The 15,867-nt window shown below is 49.3% G+C and overlaps 2 protein-coding genes across 2 annotated transcripts; both read left to right on the top strand.

Moving 5' to 3' along the window:
- The first annotated feature begins 247 nt into the window (after positions 1-247).
- On the top strand, positions 248-3,551 carry CDSN (corneodesmosin). Its single transcript, XM_068559055.1, has 2 exons — positions 248-332; positions 2,107-3,551. The coding sequence occupies exons 1-2, from the start codon at positions 248-250 to the stop codon at positions 3,549-3,551; spliced, it is 1,530 nt and encodes a 509-aa protein (XP_068415156.1).
- A 3,829-nt stretch (positions 3,552-7,380) lies between these two features.
- C12H6orf15 (chromosome 12 C6orf15 homolog) lies at positions 7,381-8,567 on the top strand. Its single transcript, XM_068559314.1, has 3 exons — positions 7,381-7,459; positions 7,693-8,430; positions 8,464-8,567. The coding sequence occupies exons 1-3, from the start codon at positions 7,381-7,383 to the stop codon at positions 8,565-8,567; spliced, it is 921 nt and encodes a 306-aa protein (XP_068415415.1).
- The last annotated feature ends 7,300 nt before the right edge of the window (positions 8,568-15,867 follow it).

Genomic DNA, 15,867 nt, shown 5'->3' on the forward strand with positions numbered 1-15,867 from the left:
GCCAGCCAGGTGGCCCCAGGGGCACGGTAACCCACACTGCAGCCACGCCTGCTGCTGAGTAGGCAGATACCCAAACTGATTACTTCAGCTCCTCCTGGCCACACCAACATCCCCCCAACCCCGGCACCTACCCCTCCGCCTCTCCTCCCCTCCCCACAGTGACTCCTGCCCGGAGAATGTGCAGCCCTGACATAAAGGCCCCGGGTGTTCACGAGCTGCTGTCACTCAGGAGGCCACACAGTCCAAGATGGGCTCTTCGCAAGCATCCTGGATAGGGCGTGTGGGAGGGCAAGGGATGTTGGCATTGCTGCTGGCCGGTCTCCTCCTGCGAGGTAGGAGGTTGGGGGCCCTGGGTGCAGAGAGAGTGGGGAGAGGAGGGGGCAGGAATGCAGATGCCAGGTCAGGGAAGGCTGGGGGGAACCCTGCGTGGGGAGAGTCCAGGAGAGAACCCAGCGAGGGGGGAAGGGCAGGGGCTCTGGAATCTGATGCTTGAGTCTGGGGGCCGCTCCTCACTGCCTTGGCACCTCAGGCAAACTGCTTAAATTTACTGAGCCTCCGTTTCTGAAACTCTAAAAATGAGGCTAAAGTTAACACCTAGCTCTAGTTTCTCTATGAGTCTCTAATTAAATAATGTATGACACAGTGCTGTCGAATTCCTAGAGAGTTATATAATGTTGGCTGTTGTTGTTATTATTGTTATTATTATTATTAGAGTGCTAGAAGATGGAGTCGATATTTAATAGTCATAATAATTGTTACCACTCATAGGGCCCTTTTTATGTGCGAGACACTCCACTAGCACTTTAAATGCATTAGCCCGTTTGATCATTAGAAGGATGGTGTGAGAGAAGTGTCCTCACTCTACACAGGGGGACACTGGGGCTTGAAGAGGTTAGGAAACTGGTTCAAGATCACAAATTAGAAAGCAGTTAAGCCGGGATCCAAACCCCAGGCTGGGTGACTCCGGGGCCTGTGCTGTTGATCACAGTGACCTTGCCCATAGCTCCGTGGGTGGGAGCAGGCTGTGTGGCATCGGGGGAGCAGAGGAGGAGCGCGGGGGGGCCCTGGCTGATTAGTGCAGCAGAGTGAAGGGGGCGGGGCTGCGGGCAGAGCTGGGGTTTGGCGTGGAGGTGGATGCATTGAATTTCCTTCTGAGGAGAGAATGGGGAACTCACAGATTGTGGAGACCTGGTTTTTGGTGGGGTGTTCGAAGGAGGAATGGCAGTAATAAATCATGTCTGATGCTTTCTGCTTTTGTAAAGCACGTTCTGCATACATGGTCACATCTAGTGCTCACCGTAACGCTGTGAGGAAGGCAGAGCAGATCTGGCCTCTCCAAACGTATGACCTGAAGTACGTGGCTCTGTCCACACCACTTGGGACCGGAGGTGGTTGAGGTGGGGAGCAGAGGAAGGGTGGGGGAAGGTGAGCCTGGGTGAGGAGCAAAGGGTCAGTTAAGGAAAGAAGTAAAGGCAGAAGCGGTCAGATGTGGGCCTGGGGGCAGACAGGCACGCGGTGCTGGCCAGCTGGGAGACAGCTGATAAAGGTCAGGGGCCTGGAGGAGGGCTGCATCCTCATGTCCCTGAGCTGGGCTCGGGGTGCAGGGTCCTGTCCTGCTGGTACAAGCGGGTTCTGAAGCGACAGTGCGTGCCCCCATGTCCTGGCCCCCACCCAGCTTTCCTGGCATGGGCGGTGCTGAGGCGGGAAGCAGAATTTCCATTCTGTACCCAAGCCTGGCCTCTCAAGGGGAAACTGGCGACCCAATCATAGTCCTCAAGTGTCCTGTCCTCTACTGCGGTCCCCCCGCCCCTCCCCCACTTTCTCTTTTCTCAGCGTCTGTTTGGCTATTTTCCCTCCCTTCTCAGTCCTCTGTGGTTCTGTCTTTCATCTCCTCCTTCCATCTGGTCCCACGGTCTCCCCCACCTCTCAGAGTCTCAGTCTCCCCCGCTCTCCATCTCTTTGGGGTCTCCCTGCCTTTTCCACCCCAAACTCTCCCCGGGCTCCTCTCGTGAGAGATCAGAGTAGCAGATGACTGAGGTGGGTCTGGGAGGGGAGAAAGAAAGTCCAGCCTCTTTGGACCTTGCTAACCACTACTTTCCTCCCCAGGGACCTTGGCCAAGAGCATTGGGACCTTCTCAGACCCCTGCAAGGACCACACGAGTATCACCTCCCCCAGTGACCCCTGTCTCCTGGGGAAGGGGGGCTCCAGCAGCTTCAGTAGCCAAAGTGGCTCCAGCAGTTCCAGCAGTTTTCTTTCGAGTTCCAGTGGCTCCCGTGGTGGCTCCAGTGGCGGCTCCAGTGGCGGCTCCAGTGGCTCCAGTGGTGGCTCCAGTGGCTCTAGTGGTGGCTCCAGCGGATCCATTGCTACCCATGGTCGTTCTTCAGGATTTTCGTTATTTAAGCCAGGAACGGGGTATTCCCAGATAAGCTACTCCTCGGGATCTAGCTCTAGTCTACAGGGTGCATCTAGCTCCCCCCAGTCAGGAAGCACCAGCTCCCAGTCTGGAGGAGGCTCGAGCTCTTCTGTTTCCCAAACCTCCTCGATGTCCAGCAGCAGTGGCCAGAAGGTCAACGCCAAGCTGCACCCCTGTAGTTCCAACATCCCTGACTCTCCCTGCAGTGGGGGACCCATCGTCTCGCACTCTGGCTCCTACATCTCCAGCTCCCATTCTGTGTCTGGTGGTAAAATGCCTGCAGTGGTGGTAGTGGAGCAGCATGGCTCTGGTGGCCCCAGAGTGGGTCAAAGCGTCCCCTGTAGCAATGGTGGCCTTCCAGGCAAGCCCTGCCCCCCCATCACCTCTGTAGACAAATATGGCAGCTATGAGGTGGTGGGTGGCTCCTCTGACAGTTATCTGGTCCCAGGCATGACCTACATCAGGGGCAAAATCTACCCGGTGGGCCACTTCATCAAAGAGCACCCCATCAAAGGCTCTCCAAGGGTTCCCTCCTTTGCAGCCGGGGCCCCCATCTCTGAGGGCAAATACTTCTCCAGCAACCCCATCATCCCCAGCCACAGCTCTTCTAGTTCCAACATCTACCAGTCGGGAGCTTCCTCGGCCATTGTGTTCCAGCCGGTGGGCTCTGGTGGAGTCCCGCCCTATGGCGTTGGCTCCAAGGGCTCTAAGGAGCCCTGCTCCCTCTCCAGCTCTGGAGTCCACAGCAGTTCTAGCCTTTCCAGCAGTTCTGGTTCATCTTTCCATCCCTGTGGTGGTGTTTCCCAGAGGCTCAGCTCCTCACCAGGCACTGGCTCCTTCAGTGGCAGCTCCAGCTCCCAATCCCATGGTGAAATCATCCTTCAACCCTGTGGCAGCAAGTCCAGCTCTTCTGGTCACTCTTGCATTTCTGTCTCCTCCTCAACATTGAGTAGGGGTGCAGGTGGCTCTTCCCAACATGACCCCTCAGCTGGTGCCAAGCCCTGTGGCTTTGGCGGCTCTGGAACTATCCCCTGCCACTCCATCTGGGACATCCTAACCCAAGTGAAGCCCCTGGGGCCCCAGCTAGCTGACCCTGAAGTTTTCCTACCCCAGGGAGAGTTACCTAACAGTCCATAAAGCAGATTTGCCTACACACATATGCAGGCATACACACACACACACACACACCCCATCTCCCAGGTGGAAGAAGTCCAGGGGCCCAGCCATGGGGGTAGCTCAGTTTCCACCCTCCCAAGAGAGCTGCTCTACTTCCCCCATTGTCCCAATGTGGCAGACTCTCCCTTATCAGCTCTTCTTTCTTTACCTCCCCAAATTGTAGGCTCCAAATCCCTTTCCTCATTCTCTCCTACTGTTTAGATTCCCATGGTACTGCAGTGCCCTCCCTGCCTGATACCCTTTCCCTAGAATTTCCTCTGCCATTTCTTTGAGATGGTATAGTCCATTGGCTAACCCTACTCATTCAGATTCTTGACTGGGAACCCCCTGAAGTGTCCTACAGTAACTCTGATGCCTGGACAAGCCATCCCCTCCCCGCCCCTCTGTCCCCCCTTTGCCAAATAAAGCACAATCCGAACAGTTATTTGAAAACAATGGCCATTTTTCACTGATCTCATTTCACCATCTGGTCAACCAGCATGATATGCTGTTGGGTTCTCACACTCCCAATTCCACCCCCACCCTCCATTATAGAGCTCACCACACCCTTTGTGAGTCCCCAACATTCCTCTTTGTCTCTCAAGGTCTCCATCTCAGTCCCCCTTCCTGGCTGCCACTTCCCTCAACGTTCGGAGGCTTCCCTGTGTGTGGGAGATACCAGGGTATCTGCAGAGACTGGAGCAGGCTCCCTGCTCCCTCTGGGTCCTGGACAGATGTCTCAATAAACTGTGTGAACTAGATTAGACTTTTTGCCTTCTTGGAGTCCTGGGTCTCCTCTTGGGACCTGAGTGATGCTCTCCTATGCCTCTAAAGGTCCTGTGTCCCCCACTTTCATCCATAAATTGGCCTGGTATTTCTTACATCTTACAGCTCCTCCCACAAAGGAGGAAAATCATAAATATTTGTTGAACTGAAAGCAGGGGTTAGTTGGTCTCCCAGATCCTTCCTCTCACATCTCTTCTCTCTCGTTGCCCCTGGAAATCCATTCTTGTTCCACTGCCCATTCACTCTGCAGTCCTCCCCTCTCCTTACATAGAGCCCTAATGATTTCCTCCCCCTCCCCACGTGGCTCCTTCTCCTCATCCATTAGATGGCCTCACCTTCTAGATGCCATCTTCTCTGGAAGTCCCGAGCATTGATTTCCTGGGTTTCTGGGACACCAGGAGCCTTGGGAAGGCTGGAACACAGCAGCCCGGACCAGATTCCTGGGGACTGAGTAGGAGCCAAGGGGGGCATGGTTCTGGGAGCTGTGGGTGGAGGAAGTGAAAGACAGAGAGGACAGGAGCATGACGGGTGTGCAGCCGAACACGGTGACTCACTGGCCTACGTCGAAACGCCCCAGCCCGTGGCAGAACAGTGTCCTCCCCAACAGTGTCCTCTCCACCTTCACACTCCTGCTGCCTCTGCTGTGGTTCTAGAGTGAGAGCTGGGAGAGGTGAGAGGGCCGAACACTACAGTGGGGAAGGGGAGGTGGCCTCCATGGGAGAAGACTGAGAAAGTGGACAGGGCGCCGAGGGCCACGCGACTATGTCCTGGAGACAGCAGGGGAGACACTGAGGCCAAGGAAGCTCTCATGCCCCAAGGAGGGGAGGGTGGGCTGTGCTCACCCTTACAGGAAGAGCCTCACCCCAAAGCACAGGCCACCTCTGAGAGCCTCTGCTTGGCTGCAAAGGAATTCACCCCTACCCTAGGATCTAGCTCATTCCCTGCTACTGGGATGATGTCAGCTGGCCCCAAATTTAGGACTGTTGTTGAATTCTCGAATCAGCAGAAATATGTTAGGTTGATCAGAAATGACCTGGGGCAGCTGAGCCAACCTGCAGGGTTGACTGAAGACAGAGGAGGGCTCCAGAACAGTCCTGTTTCTGTCATCACTGTGGGGTCACCCTTGGTTACCATCTGCCCCCTGGACTGCAGCCAATGACAGGAATCAAGGCCCTCAGAGTCTCTGTGGACCGCAATTGTGGGAGGGATGCAGCCTCTGACACGAGTATTCCTCTAGTCTCTGGTGTGATCCAGGTCAAAATGTTCTGCAAAACTGGTGGGTGTCACCCCAGAAGTCTGCTGCCCTGTACCCACTGGACAGACCTGCACTCTTTTTTAAAAAATTTTTATTGGAGTATATGTTGTCCACTGGCCAGATCTGGAGAGGAGCTCTTTAGCCTTCCAGTAGCCAGCTAGCAGGGGCTGGGGATGAGGATGGAATGGTAAAATCTAACAGCTAATATTTAAACTTCATGCAACAAGAGAAGCCTAGTCTGGGTGCGTCTTGGAAGCAATAGAGAAACAAAGGCATTTAAACACTTTTTATTGGAAAAATTCAAACATATTTAAGAGTAGACAAAATACTTAATGACTCCCTATGCTCTCATCATTCAGCCTTAACAATGATCAACTCATGGCTATTTGACAACAGCATTTCCATGCCCTCCTTCTACTTAGTTGGAAATATCTGCTCTCTCTCTCTCTCTCTCTCTCTCTCTCTGTATCTCTTGTATTCTGTGGATGCGTTTGACCATCTAAGGTAGGCAGACTTGTGCCCTCCCCATCACCAGAGATGTCCATGTGTCCATGTCCTGATGTCTGGAAACTGAATATGTGAGGTTCATAGCAAAGGGAAACTGTTTGCAGATGGAATTACGGTTGTTAGTCAGATGACATTAAAGTAGAAAGATTATCTGGGATTATTTGGGTGAGTCCGATGTAATCATAAGGGTCTTTAAATATGGGAGAGGGAAGAAGAGGAGGTCAGACTGATGCAATGTGAGAAGATCCTGCTGTTTCTGGCTTTGAACATGGAGGAAGGGGACCATAAGCCAAGGAACTCAGGTGGCCTCTAGAAGCTGGAAGATGCAGGGGAATGGATTCTTCCCTTGGGCCTCCAGAAAGGCTCTACCAACACCTCAATTTTAACTCAGTGAGACCCATGTCGGACTTCTGCTCTTCAAAATTGTAAGATAGTAAATTTGTGTTGTTGTAAGCCATTAAGTTTGTGGTTACTTGTTATAGCAGCCATAGGAAACCAATACACCATCATCTCTTAAGGATGGGAACCAGGTCTATTTCCCTAGACACAGGGTCTCATCTAGGAGCAGCCCCTCAGAAGGGGGTCAATTCTGCACCCCAGAACCTCCTGCAGCTTGAGGTCAAGACGATGTAGCTATGGTCCATCTGGTCCACTGGCTGCCTCCTCTTCCCCTTCCCTCAGGCCTCTTTGCCCGGAGCATCGGTGTGGTGGAGGAGAAATTTCCCCGAGACTTGGGGATCAATCTGCCTCTGCTTGGACAAACTTCCTTGACCGGCCCCTCCAACTCGGAACATCCTCAGCCCAAACCAGACCCTGGCCCTAATGATTTAGCAAGGGCTCCTCTGAAGCCCAAGCTATGGGGATGCACGAGAAAGGGGTGCTGGAAGAGAATGATCTGGGTCCCAAAGAGAAACAGAATCAGGTGTTTCTATTGCTGAGAAGTCAGTGAAGAGATTGGGACCCCAAGGGTGAAGGTCCTCATGTGCCTGGTGTCGGCAGCCAGGAAGGGTAGGGCTGGCAACAAGTGATGAGCTGTGAGCCAGGACACCTGGATTAGGAAGGGGTGGGGAGCTTGAGGAAAGGAGCAGGGTGGGAACACCCAGCTTCCCTGGGTCATACAAGTGGCACCTGTTGCCACAGAAGGAATTAGGAACGAGGTGGAACGTAGAGATATATTGTTTCCACAACCACTGGCTCAGCCTGTTTCTGATGTCCCCCGCCCACTAACAGGATAAAGGGCTGGCTGTCTTGGGGCTGAGGGAGATGCAGAGCAAGATGCAGGGCCATGTGGCAGGGAGCCGGGCTCCTCTGGGCCTGCTCCTGGTCTGTCTTCATCTTCCAGGTACGGAGGCTGTGCCAACCTTTGGGCAGGAGCGGACTAGTGGTCCTCGGGGAACTGGGATTGAGGGAAGAGGTAAAGGTGGGAGCGTGTACAGTTGGGTCCCTGAGGGAGGAAAGAGTTGGCACAGGCAAAGTGGAGGGACTTGAAGCAAAGGGAATCAGGGAGTCAGGGAAGGGAGGGCACTGAGACTAAACATCTGGTCCACTGGTTGCCTCCTCTTCCCCTTCCCTCAGGCCTCTTTGCCCGGAGTATCGGTGTGGTGGAGGAGAAATTTCCCCGAGACTTGGGGATCAACCTGCCTCTGCTTGGGCAACCTTCCTTGACCGGCCCCTCCAACTCGGAACATCCTCAGCCTGGGCCTAATGATTCAGCAATTGATTCTCTGCAGCACAATGCTTCTCCATCACATGGCTCTCAACCTGCAGGAGGTGCTGCGGTACAGAGGTGGCTCCCATCTGGGGGGCTGCCCTCCATGGATTCCTGGCCCTCGGAGGACCCTTGGCCGACGATGGCTGCTGTGGTCAAGGACCATGTGGGAGAAGTGCTGCCCGAAGAACTGTCCTACCTTTCTAGTGCGGCTGCCCTCCCTCCGGGCAGCGGGCCTTTGCCTGCAGAGACCTCTGCACACCCCGCAGACACCTCACCCGAGGCTTCACTCCTCCACGAGGACCCTGAATCTAGACGGTCACTCCACTCTAATGTGCTGGGCGCCCAGAGAAAAGCCCTTGCCCTACGCCCTCCCTGGTCTCTCATCAGCAAAATTCGATGGCCACTTCTGCCTGGTCACTCCTTGGGGCCCCTGAATCCCAGTATATTCTGGGGAGGTAAAGGTCCTGGCACTGGATGGAGACCAAACCGCTTGCCATACCCTATGGGAATCTGGGGTAACAGTAATCAATACCCAAGTACTAGCTGGGGGAGGATTAATCCGTATCCAGGTACCACATGGGGGATTATTAATCGGTATCCAGGTACTAGCTGGGGGAATAGTCATCTACACCCAGGTATTAATCGATTTTCTCCCAGAGTTCTCCGTGCTCCTGGCTCTTATTGGAGCACCGTAGCTGCCTTTCCCAATCCTCAAAACCCTGGGTCACAGTGGAGTTAGGAGAATGACAGAGGGGGACAACCCTAAGTTAGAAGTCAGAGAAGGGAGTCCTGCTCCCTCCCCTTGCAGTGTGAGCTAAATCAAGATCCTATCAGCTGTTTTCTAGCATCCTCTCCACTTTCACTGCCTCCCTGCTCCCCATATGCTGATCTCCAATAAAACACAGCACTTACTGAATCCGCTTCTTCTCAGTGACTTTGTTTCTGGGTGCAAACTGGAGTTTTGTTCATCCCCATTTTCTAGTCATCCTCATGTCCCTCTAGGGTCCTCCTGACACTCTCTTGCTATCCCCATCCTTTGCAAAAGATCAAAGCCCAGGTGTTTGAGGGTGGGGCCTCGTGGTCTCATCTGGGCCAGGTGGGAGAGCTGGTTCCAGAACTGTCCTGGAATCTGAAAAGGGGAGGAGAGGCAGCAGGACTAACTGAGATGGCACCTGTGGCAGGAGGCAAGGATGAGGTCCAGGAAGTTGGTACCAGGGCCAAGTGGGGAATGAATACTCTTTTGATTCAGAGACACAGAGGGTCAGAGAAAGTTATTTTTGTCTATGCTTACCTTTTCTTCCCAGAAAGTTACGGTTCTTGGAAGTGGAAGAAGCATTGATCTCCCTTACATGCATCGCTTGGTACATTGTGCCCCAGAGAACCACAGACTTTGGGCATTTGCTGAACAAATAGCAGACCTCAATAGAGGAAGAAAGGAAAGGGAGAAGGGACAGGAAGAGAGAAACTTGGAGCCAACAGTCCTGCCTATGGCAGCATTTGATGCTTTTATTCTCAAGTGATGACACAGTCTCTTCTTTTGGTCACACTACCCTGCCTTTGGTTTTCTCAGGAGCTCAGTATCCTTGTACAGGAGTTGGAGTGGGGTGAGGAAGGGTCATTCTAAGAAAGTGCAGAAGGAAGTTAACAGAAGCTGGTGGGGGTGATGGGGTTTCCAGGGGGCACACTCCTGGTGTCCACCCATGTCTTCCCATCACCAGCCACACCACCCTCTATCACCCCAACCTCCTTCCCCAATTCTTTCCCACCCTGGACTCTCACTTTCTCCCTGTCCTGGGGCAGGCGGTTCTGTTTTCAGCACCTGTCTCTTCCACAAGCCCAAGCTCATTCTCAGGCTTGGTCTCATTTCTATCTGTCCCTCTTTCTGGCTGCCTCCCTCTCTCTAGTCATTCCTATGTGCACTTTTAAATTCTGTGTCAGCACTCCCCTCCTCTGTTCCGCACAAGCACCACAGGAAAGGGACTTTGTTTGTTCACTGCGGAACTCCCAGCACCACGGACAGCGTCTGGACCTAGGTCAGCACTCAGCAAACACTGAGTCAACGCACTCGCACTCTCTCTCTGACTTCCCTGTTTTCTCTCTTCTTCCACTTTATTCCTGAGCCACAGGGCTGCACACAGACTCCCATCTGTACTGCTACCATGCCCTTCCCAGAGCCTCACTGACATCTCCCTAGAAACCCCACAAAGCCCTTCTCAGCTTGGGAATGCTCTGTACATTCCATTCTTTCACCTTCATTAACAACTGTGAGGAAGAGGTTGTAAGATAAAGAAACTGAAGCTCAGAGAGATTAAGCAATTTACACAAGGTGACATAGCTAACACGTGACAGAGTCAGTGACTCAGACCAAGTTTTTCTATCTGTCCAGGGAGTGTTCAAGTATAATATGCAATTAACAAAAACCCATCTAATTTTTAATTGAGTACCTGCTATGTGCCAGACTTTGGATGAGTTGCTTTCACAACACCCTTCCAGCTAATTCCCACAACAATCCCATTGTGTAGGCACTGCTGGGCCCATTATACAGGTGGAGATACTGAGGCCCAGAGAGTGAGGTGAGCCAAGGCTGACAGAGGTAACACTGAGCTGAGGGAGTGCAGTTCATCCACTACTTGGTGCTGATGGATGGTCCCGGGTAGCCGTGGTCAGCTTTGTCAGACTGGTCTTTGCTTTAGGGTTAGTTGCTGCTATTAAAAAAAAAAAAAAGTGAGATTGGTCAGTAATCTGTGATATAATAAATGTCCTAAGGTCTGCAGTGGGAGCTGATGCTCATATACAGATTTTTACATTTTTATTAGTGGTTAATTGGTGGAAGTAGCTGCTGGAGTAGCAGGAGTCATTTCTCGAAGGTCCCGCAGTAGAGAGAGCACTTGGCAGGAAGTTGGAAGACGAGATTCCCCTTCCATGTGCCCACACAGCTCTCTCTGCTGTGTCAATTTAGGCTGGTCATTTGCCTCTGCAGACCTTAGTTTTCTCATCTGTAAAATGGGATGAAAGCAGATGTCCAGTCTACCTCACAGGATTGTTATGAAATTTAATTAAGATAATGATAGGACTTCCCTGGTGGTGCAGTGGTTAAGACTCTGCACTCCCAATGCAGGGGGCCCAGGTTCGATCCCTGGTCAGGGAACTAGATCCCACATGCATGCCACAACTAAGACCCGGCCACAACCAAAAAAAAAAAAAAAAAAAAAGATAATAAATAAATAAATATTTTTAAAAAGATAATGATAAAGTACATTAGAGACTGAAAAATGGAGCAGGTGTAAGGGCCTGATTATAATGCAAAATGTTGTCTCAGTTAGGCAGTCCTGGTGGCATCACAGAGAAGGAGAGTTCTTAGCCCACAATGGGCTGGTTGGTGAAGTGGCTGTAGTTGACTTCACGGTTGACTGTTGAGTGTGGTGTGATGCTTCCCCCTGGGAATTACACTCAAGAGAATTATTCCAAGATCAAGAAGGGAGAGTCGGCTTCTCCTTGAACTATTTCATTCCTCAAACAAACTTGTGTTCTCTCAGACATTTTTCACTTACACACACACTCTCGGGTGATTGTAATAATGGCGTACTTTATCACATATTTACCATGAACAAAATGTGTTACAGGGTTATCTCAACTCTCACAACAATTCTAGGATGTACTTACTCTGATTATTTCTATTTTACGGGTGAAGAGACTGAGGCTCAGCAAGGTTAGGTAACTTGCTGAAGGTCACACAGCCAGTAAGAGGTGGAGCTTGGGTATGGTACCATTTGGAAACCGCAAGCAAAGCTGGGCAAACTGCACAGAGCAGGTGAAAGCAAGATTCTCCAGCCCCTACAGTTTAATCACCACCTGGAGTCCTTCCTCCAACACGTTCATTTTCAGCCATTTTTATGTCATCTGAAGACCAGCAGCCAGGCTGTGGTTTTGTCTCTCCAGACCAAATGCCTGCCTCTTGTGTTCCTCTCATTCCACTGGAAGGATGTTCCCTATTGCCTTTTTATACCTCTTTCTTTTCTTTTTATTTTTTTCATTGTTTGGCAGCTCGCGGGATCTTAGTTCCTCAACCAGGGGTAGAACCCGTGCCTTCGGCAATGAAAGCATCGAATCCTAACCACAGGGCCACCAGGGGACTCCCTCTACCTCTTTCTAGGTCTGCTTTCTCCCTTTGCTGTCAGGAAACTGGTAAACACATCCAGAAGACACTTTTACGAACCCAGATTGTCACACGTGAGAGTGAGCACACCAGCCCTCGGGAAGATCGGTCACATGCCAGGGTTTCTAGTTCTGTCCACTCACAGAATATCCTGGTCAAGGAGGCCTGTACAGTCCAGGGGAGGGATAGTGGGAGGAGAATAGGTGTTTCAGGCCTTAGAGGCATGGTCATGGCCAGGGTAGGAAGGACCGTTTTCACATTCTCAGTAGCAATGACTGTTCGGGGCTGCTATTGTCCCCACATAGATCAGTGGGGTGGATATGGCTTATCCTGAGGTGGTAGTAAAGTTGGTGCTATACCTGCTGTTTGGTTTAAAGCAGTGGGCTAGGGGCTTCCCTGGTGGCGCAGTGCTTGAGAATCCGCCTGCCAATGCAGGGGACATTAGGTTCCATCCCTGGTCCGGGAAGATCCCACATGCCGCGGAGCAACTAAGCCCGTGCACCACAAGTACTGAGCGTGCGTTCTAGAGCCCGTGAGCCACAACTACTGAGCCTGCGTGCCACGACTACTGAAGCTTGCGCGCCTAGAGTCCATACTTCACAACAAGAGAAGACACCGCGATGAGAAGCCCGCCCACCGCAAAGAAGAGTAGCCCCCTCTCACCGCAACTAGAGAAAGCCCGCGCGCAGCAAGGAAGACCCAACTCAGCCAAAAATAAATAAATAAAATAAATAAACTTATTAAAAAATAAATAAATAAAGCAGTGGGCTAGGCTGATGTGAAATAATTTCTGGTCTAATAGGGTCTCCAGTTAGGCAACCCCCACTGTGGAAAGGTGGTAGAAACAAGTTGTGATCTAGTTTTGAGACCATTTAGTCTTTCTTGGCCTCAGGAAGACAGTTCTGACTGACTGAGCAGAAGCCGTTTTCTTTAGCATCTTTCCCACTGTTCCTCTGTCTCCTCTCTATGTACCTTTTTTCTGTGCTTAACTGCTCCCTGGCTACCCAGGACAATCCATCAGGATTCCCCTCTGGCTGGTCTGACCACCCATCCCATGCACTGGACTTTCCCCCTTGCCTCACCCCCATCAAAACCCGCCTCTCCTGTACCCCATTGCTTTGGGGCTCTCTGTTCACTGTGACATTGTAAGATGCTGAATTCAGAAGAACTAACTCTGTTAGTGATGAACAGGGGCGAAGATGATGAGCCTAGAAAGATAAAACCAATCTACTATGTTAGTGGACCCTTAATTATCTGACCCCAGCCTCCCCTCCTGGAACACACTGCCGTTGTCTAAAGGACTTTTAGGCATTTCTGTGTAATATAAAGTTTGTTACCCTTATGAGTTTGTTAAACAATTAACATTTAAGCACTAAACAACCTTCCTCTGCATACTACTTACATAACTACTACCTCAAAACTTACAGATTTAATAAACCAAATTTTATTCAAACATTGATATTGTTTCACACTTAAACCAATTTAAGCATTTAATTCAGATCTCAAGTCTGATGTGTAAGATTCTCTTAAATGTCTTAAACCCCCTAAGCAGCAAACAAACACAAAAGTTATTATACCATTTACAAGACCAATCACTTCACTTCCACTAAAAATCAGTTATGAAAGGCTAGTTCCATGGATTTAAACTTATTTCTTTTTTTTTATTCCTTAAATTCTCTTTATTTTTTAAAAAACCTTTATTTTTTTTCCCCGTTGCCATAATGCATTTTTATTTTTTAAACGTATTTCTTTATTCTCCTTCTCTTTCCTCTTCTCTTCTTGGGTTGGGTTGCCTTTCTAGGATGTCAGTATTTTCTCTTTTTATCCCATCCTGAGGTTTCAATAAACTTAGGAATGGCATTTTGACCACTTTAGTCTTGTCTGGACATGAGGCGTGGTTGCACAGTTTATGATTCAAATCTGGGCTGCTGATCACCAGCATGAGCTGTTGCTCTTTCCTTCTCCTCCCCGCCCCTCTTCCTCTTTCTCCTTTCCTCCTCCTCCTTTTTCTCTTTCTCCTCTTCCTTCTTCTAATTAAAGAAGACTAGTTGAGTCAATAAAACTTAAAAAAAACTTTCTTGAGATATTAATTTACACACCATACAATTTGCCCATTGAAAGTCTATACTTCAGTTTTCAGTATACTCACAGAGTTGTGCAACCATCACCACAATCAGTTTTAGAACGTTTTCATTGTTCCCCAGAGAAACTCCGTGCCCATTAGCAGTCACTCCCCATTCCCCTTCCCCTAGCCCTAGGCAACCACCACTCTACTTTCTGTCTCTATGAACTTACCTATTCTGGACATTTCATATAAATAGAAAATACAATATGTAGGTTTCTGTGACTGGCTTCTTTCACTTAGCACAATGTTTTCAAGGTTCATCCATGTTGTAGCAGATATCAGTACTTCATTCCTTTTTATTGTTGAACTCTCTATTATTTCATTGTATAGGTACAACACATTGTATTTATCCATTCATCAGTTGATGGATATTCTGAGCTATTTTCACTTTTTGGTCATTATGTATCATGGTGCTATAAACATTTGTGCGCAAGTATTTGTGTAGACATATATTTTCATTTCTCTGGAGTATGTACCTAGGAGTGACTTTCTGGGTCACATGGTAACCCCACGTTAAGCCTTTTGAGGAACTGCCAAACAGTGATTCTCCAAAGCTGCTTTACCATTTCACATTCCCACCAGCTGTTTATGAAGATTCCAATTTTTCCATATTCTTGTCAACACTTGTTATTATCTGTCTTTTTATTAGAGCCAGCCTAGTGGCTGTGAAACTGTATCTCACTGGAGAATAAAACTCTTTTTAAGTGCATAGATTTTAGAATTTTGCAACTTATTTCTTTTCCTTAATATAACATACTTAAAAAATCCCTCTTGATCAGTGGATTTTTCCACTCATTATGATACATTTTTCTCTCACTATGATATGCTGACTTGATCTATTAGCATTATTATATCTTAATTCTTATTTGTATCTTATTATAATTAGTAGGGCATTCTAGATATTTATTCTAGGAGATGAGGAATTGGGTTGACTTTATTAGCTCTCCTTTTTAGTGATTTTGTTGTTGTTGTTGTTAATTTATCGTTTTGGTACCTACTATTGAAATCGCCTTCTTGGGAATTCCCTGGTGGTCCAGTGGCTAGGACTCTGCACTTTCACTGCTGAGGGCACAGGTTTGATCCCCGGTCAGGGAACTAAGATCCTGCAAACTGTGTGTGTGTGGGTGTGTGTGTGGCCCAGAAAAAAAGGAAAAGAAACCACCTTCTTCCTTTCACTATTGCCTCAGACATCCTCCCTTGTCAGACATTCTTATTTCTGCTAAAGTTCATACTTAGAGTGGGGCTACTTGGCCTTCTCACAGTTGCCTGTGTTTTTTTCTTTTCCACTTATGTAGGTGAAAGAAAGCATCTCTCTCTGCTTTATAACCACACACATAATTGACAGAAGAGACAAAATGAACAATTCCCTTTTGATTAAAATCCATTTTTAACAACTGCATCCTTTCTCTTCTGTTACAGACATCTTTTGTGCACTTTGTATGAACCTTTATCTTTTGAGTATCATAATGATCTCATAGCCTCTACAGCCACAATTGACTTCAGTAAACCATAATTATTATTCCTCCTCCTCGTCTTCTTCCTTCTCATGCTCAGTTGTCTCAGGTTGAACAATGGAGATTCTTTCAGTTGGCTCCTTTGTCCTTTATAGCACTTTCCTTGACATTCTTGAAGGTATCCTGGCTTTCTGGCAACAACAGAACATTCAAGTCCTGTCCTAAGTCTTTTCTTCCCTGAAACATGGAATCAGCTAACATCCAAGTCTTGCATTATATGGGTTCTAGTTTCTTTTCTTTTCTT

This window comes from Eschrichtius robustus, chromosome 12, assembly GCF_028021215.1.
Source record: "Eschrichtius robustus isolate mEscRob2 chromosome 12, mEscRob2.pri, whole genome shotgun sequence".
Taxonomy (NCBI): domain Eukaryota; kingdom Metazoa; phylum Chordata; class Mammalia; order Artiodactyla; family Eschrichtiidae; genus Eschrichtius; species Eschrichtius robustus.

What these genes read in the sequence shown, in the direction of transcription:
- C12H6orf15 (XM_068559314.1), top strand. Translation starts at nt 7,381, where the DNA reads ATGCAGAGCAAGATGCAGGGCCATGTGGCAGGGAGCCGGGCTCCTCTG. An exon ending in GGTCTGTCTTCATCTTCCAG is followed by an intron (nt 7,460 to 7,692) that starts GTACGGAGGCTG and finishes CCCTTCCCTCAG; the next exon opens with GCCTCTTTGCCCGGAGTATC. An exon ending in GATTATTAATCGGTATCCAG is followed by an intron (nt 8,431 to 8,463) that starts GTACTAGCTGGG and finishes ATCTACACCCAG; the next exon opens with GTATTAATCGATTTTCTCCC.
- CDSN (XM_068559055.1), top strand. Translation starts at nt 248, where the DNA reads ATGGGCTCTTCGCAAGCATCCTGGATAGGGCGTGTGGGAGGGCAAGGG. An exon ending in GGCCGGTCTCCTCCTGCGAG is followed by an intron (nt 333 to 2,106) that starts GTAGGAGGTTGG and finishes TTTCCTCCCCAG; the next exon opens with GGACCTTGGCCAAGAGCATT.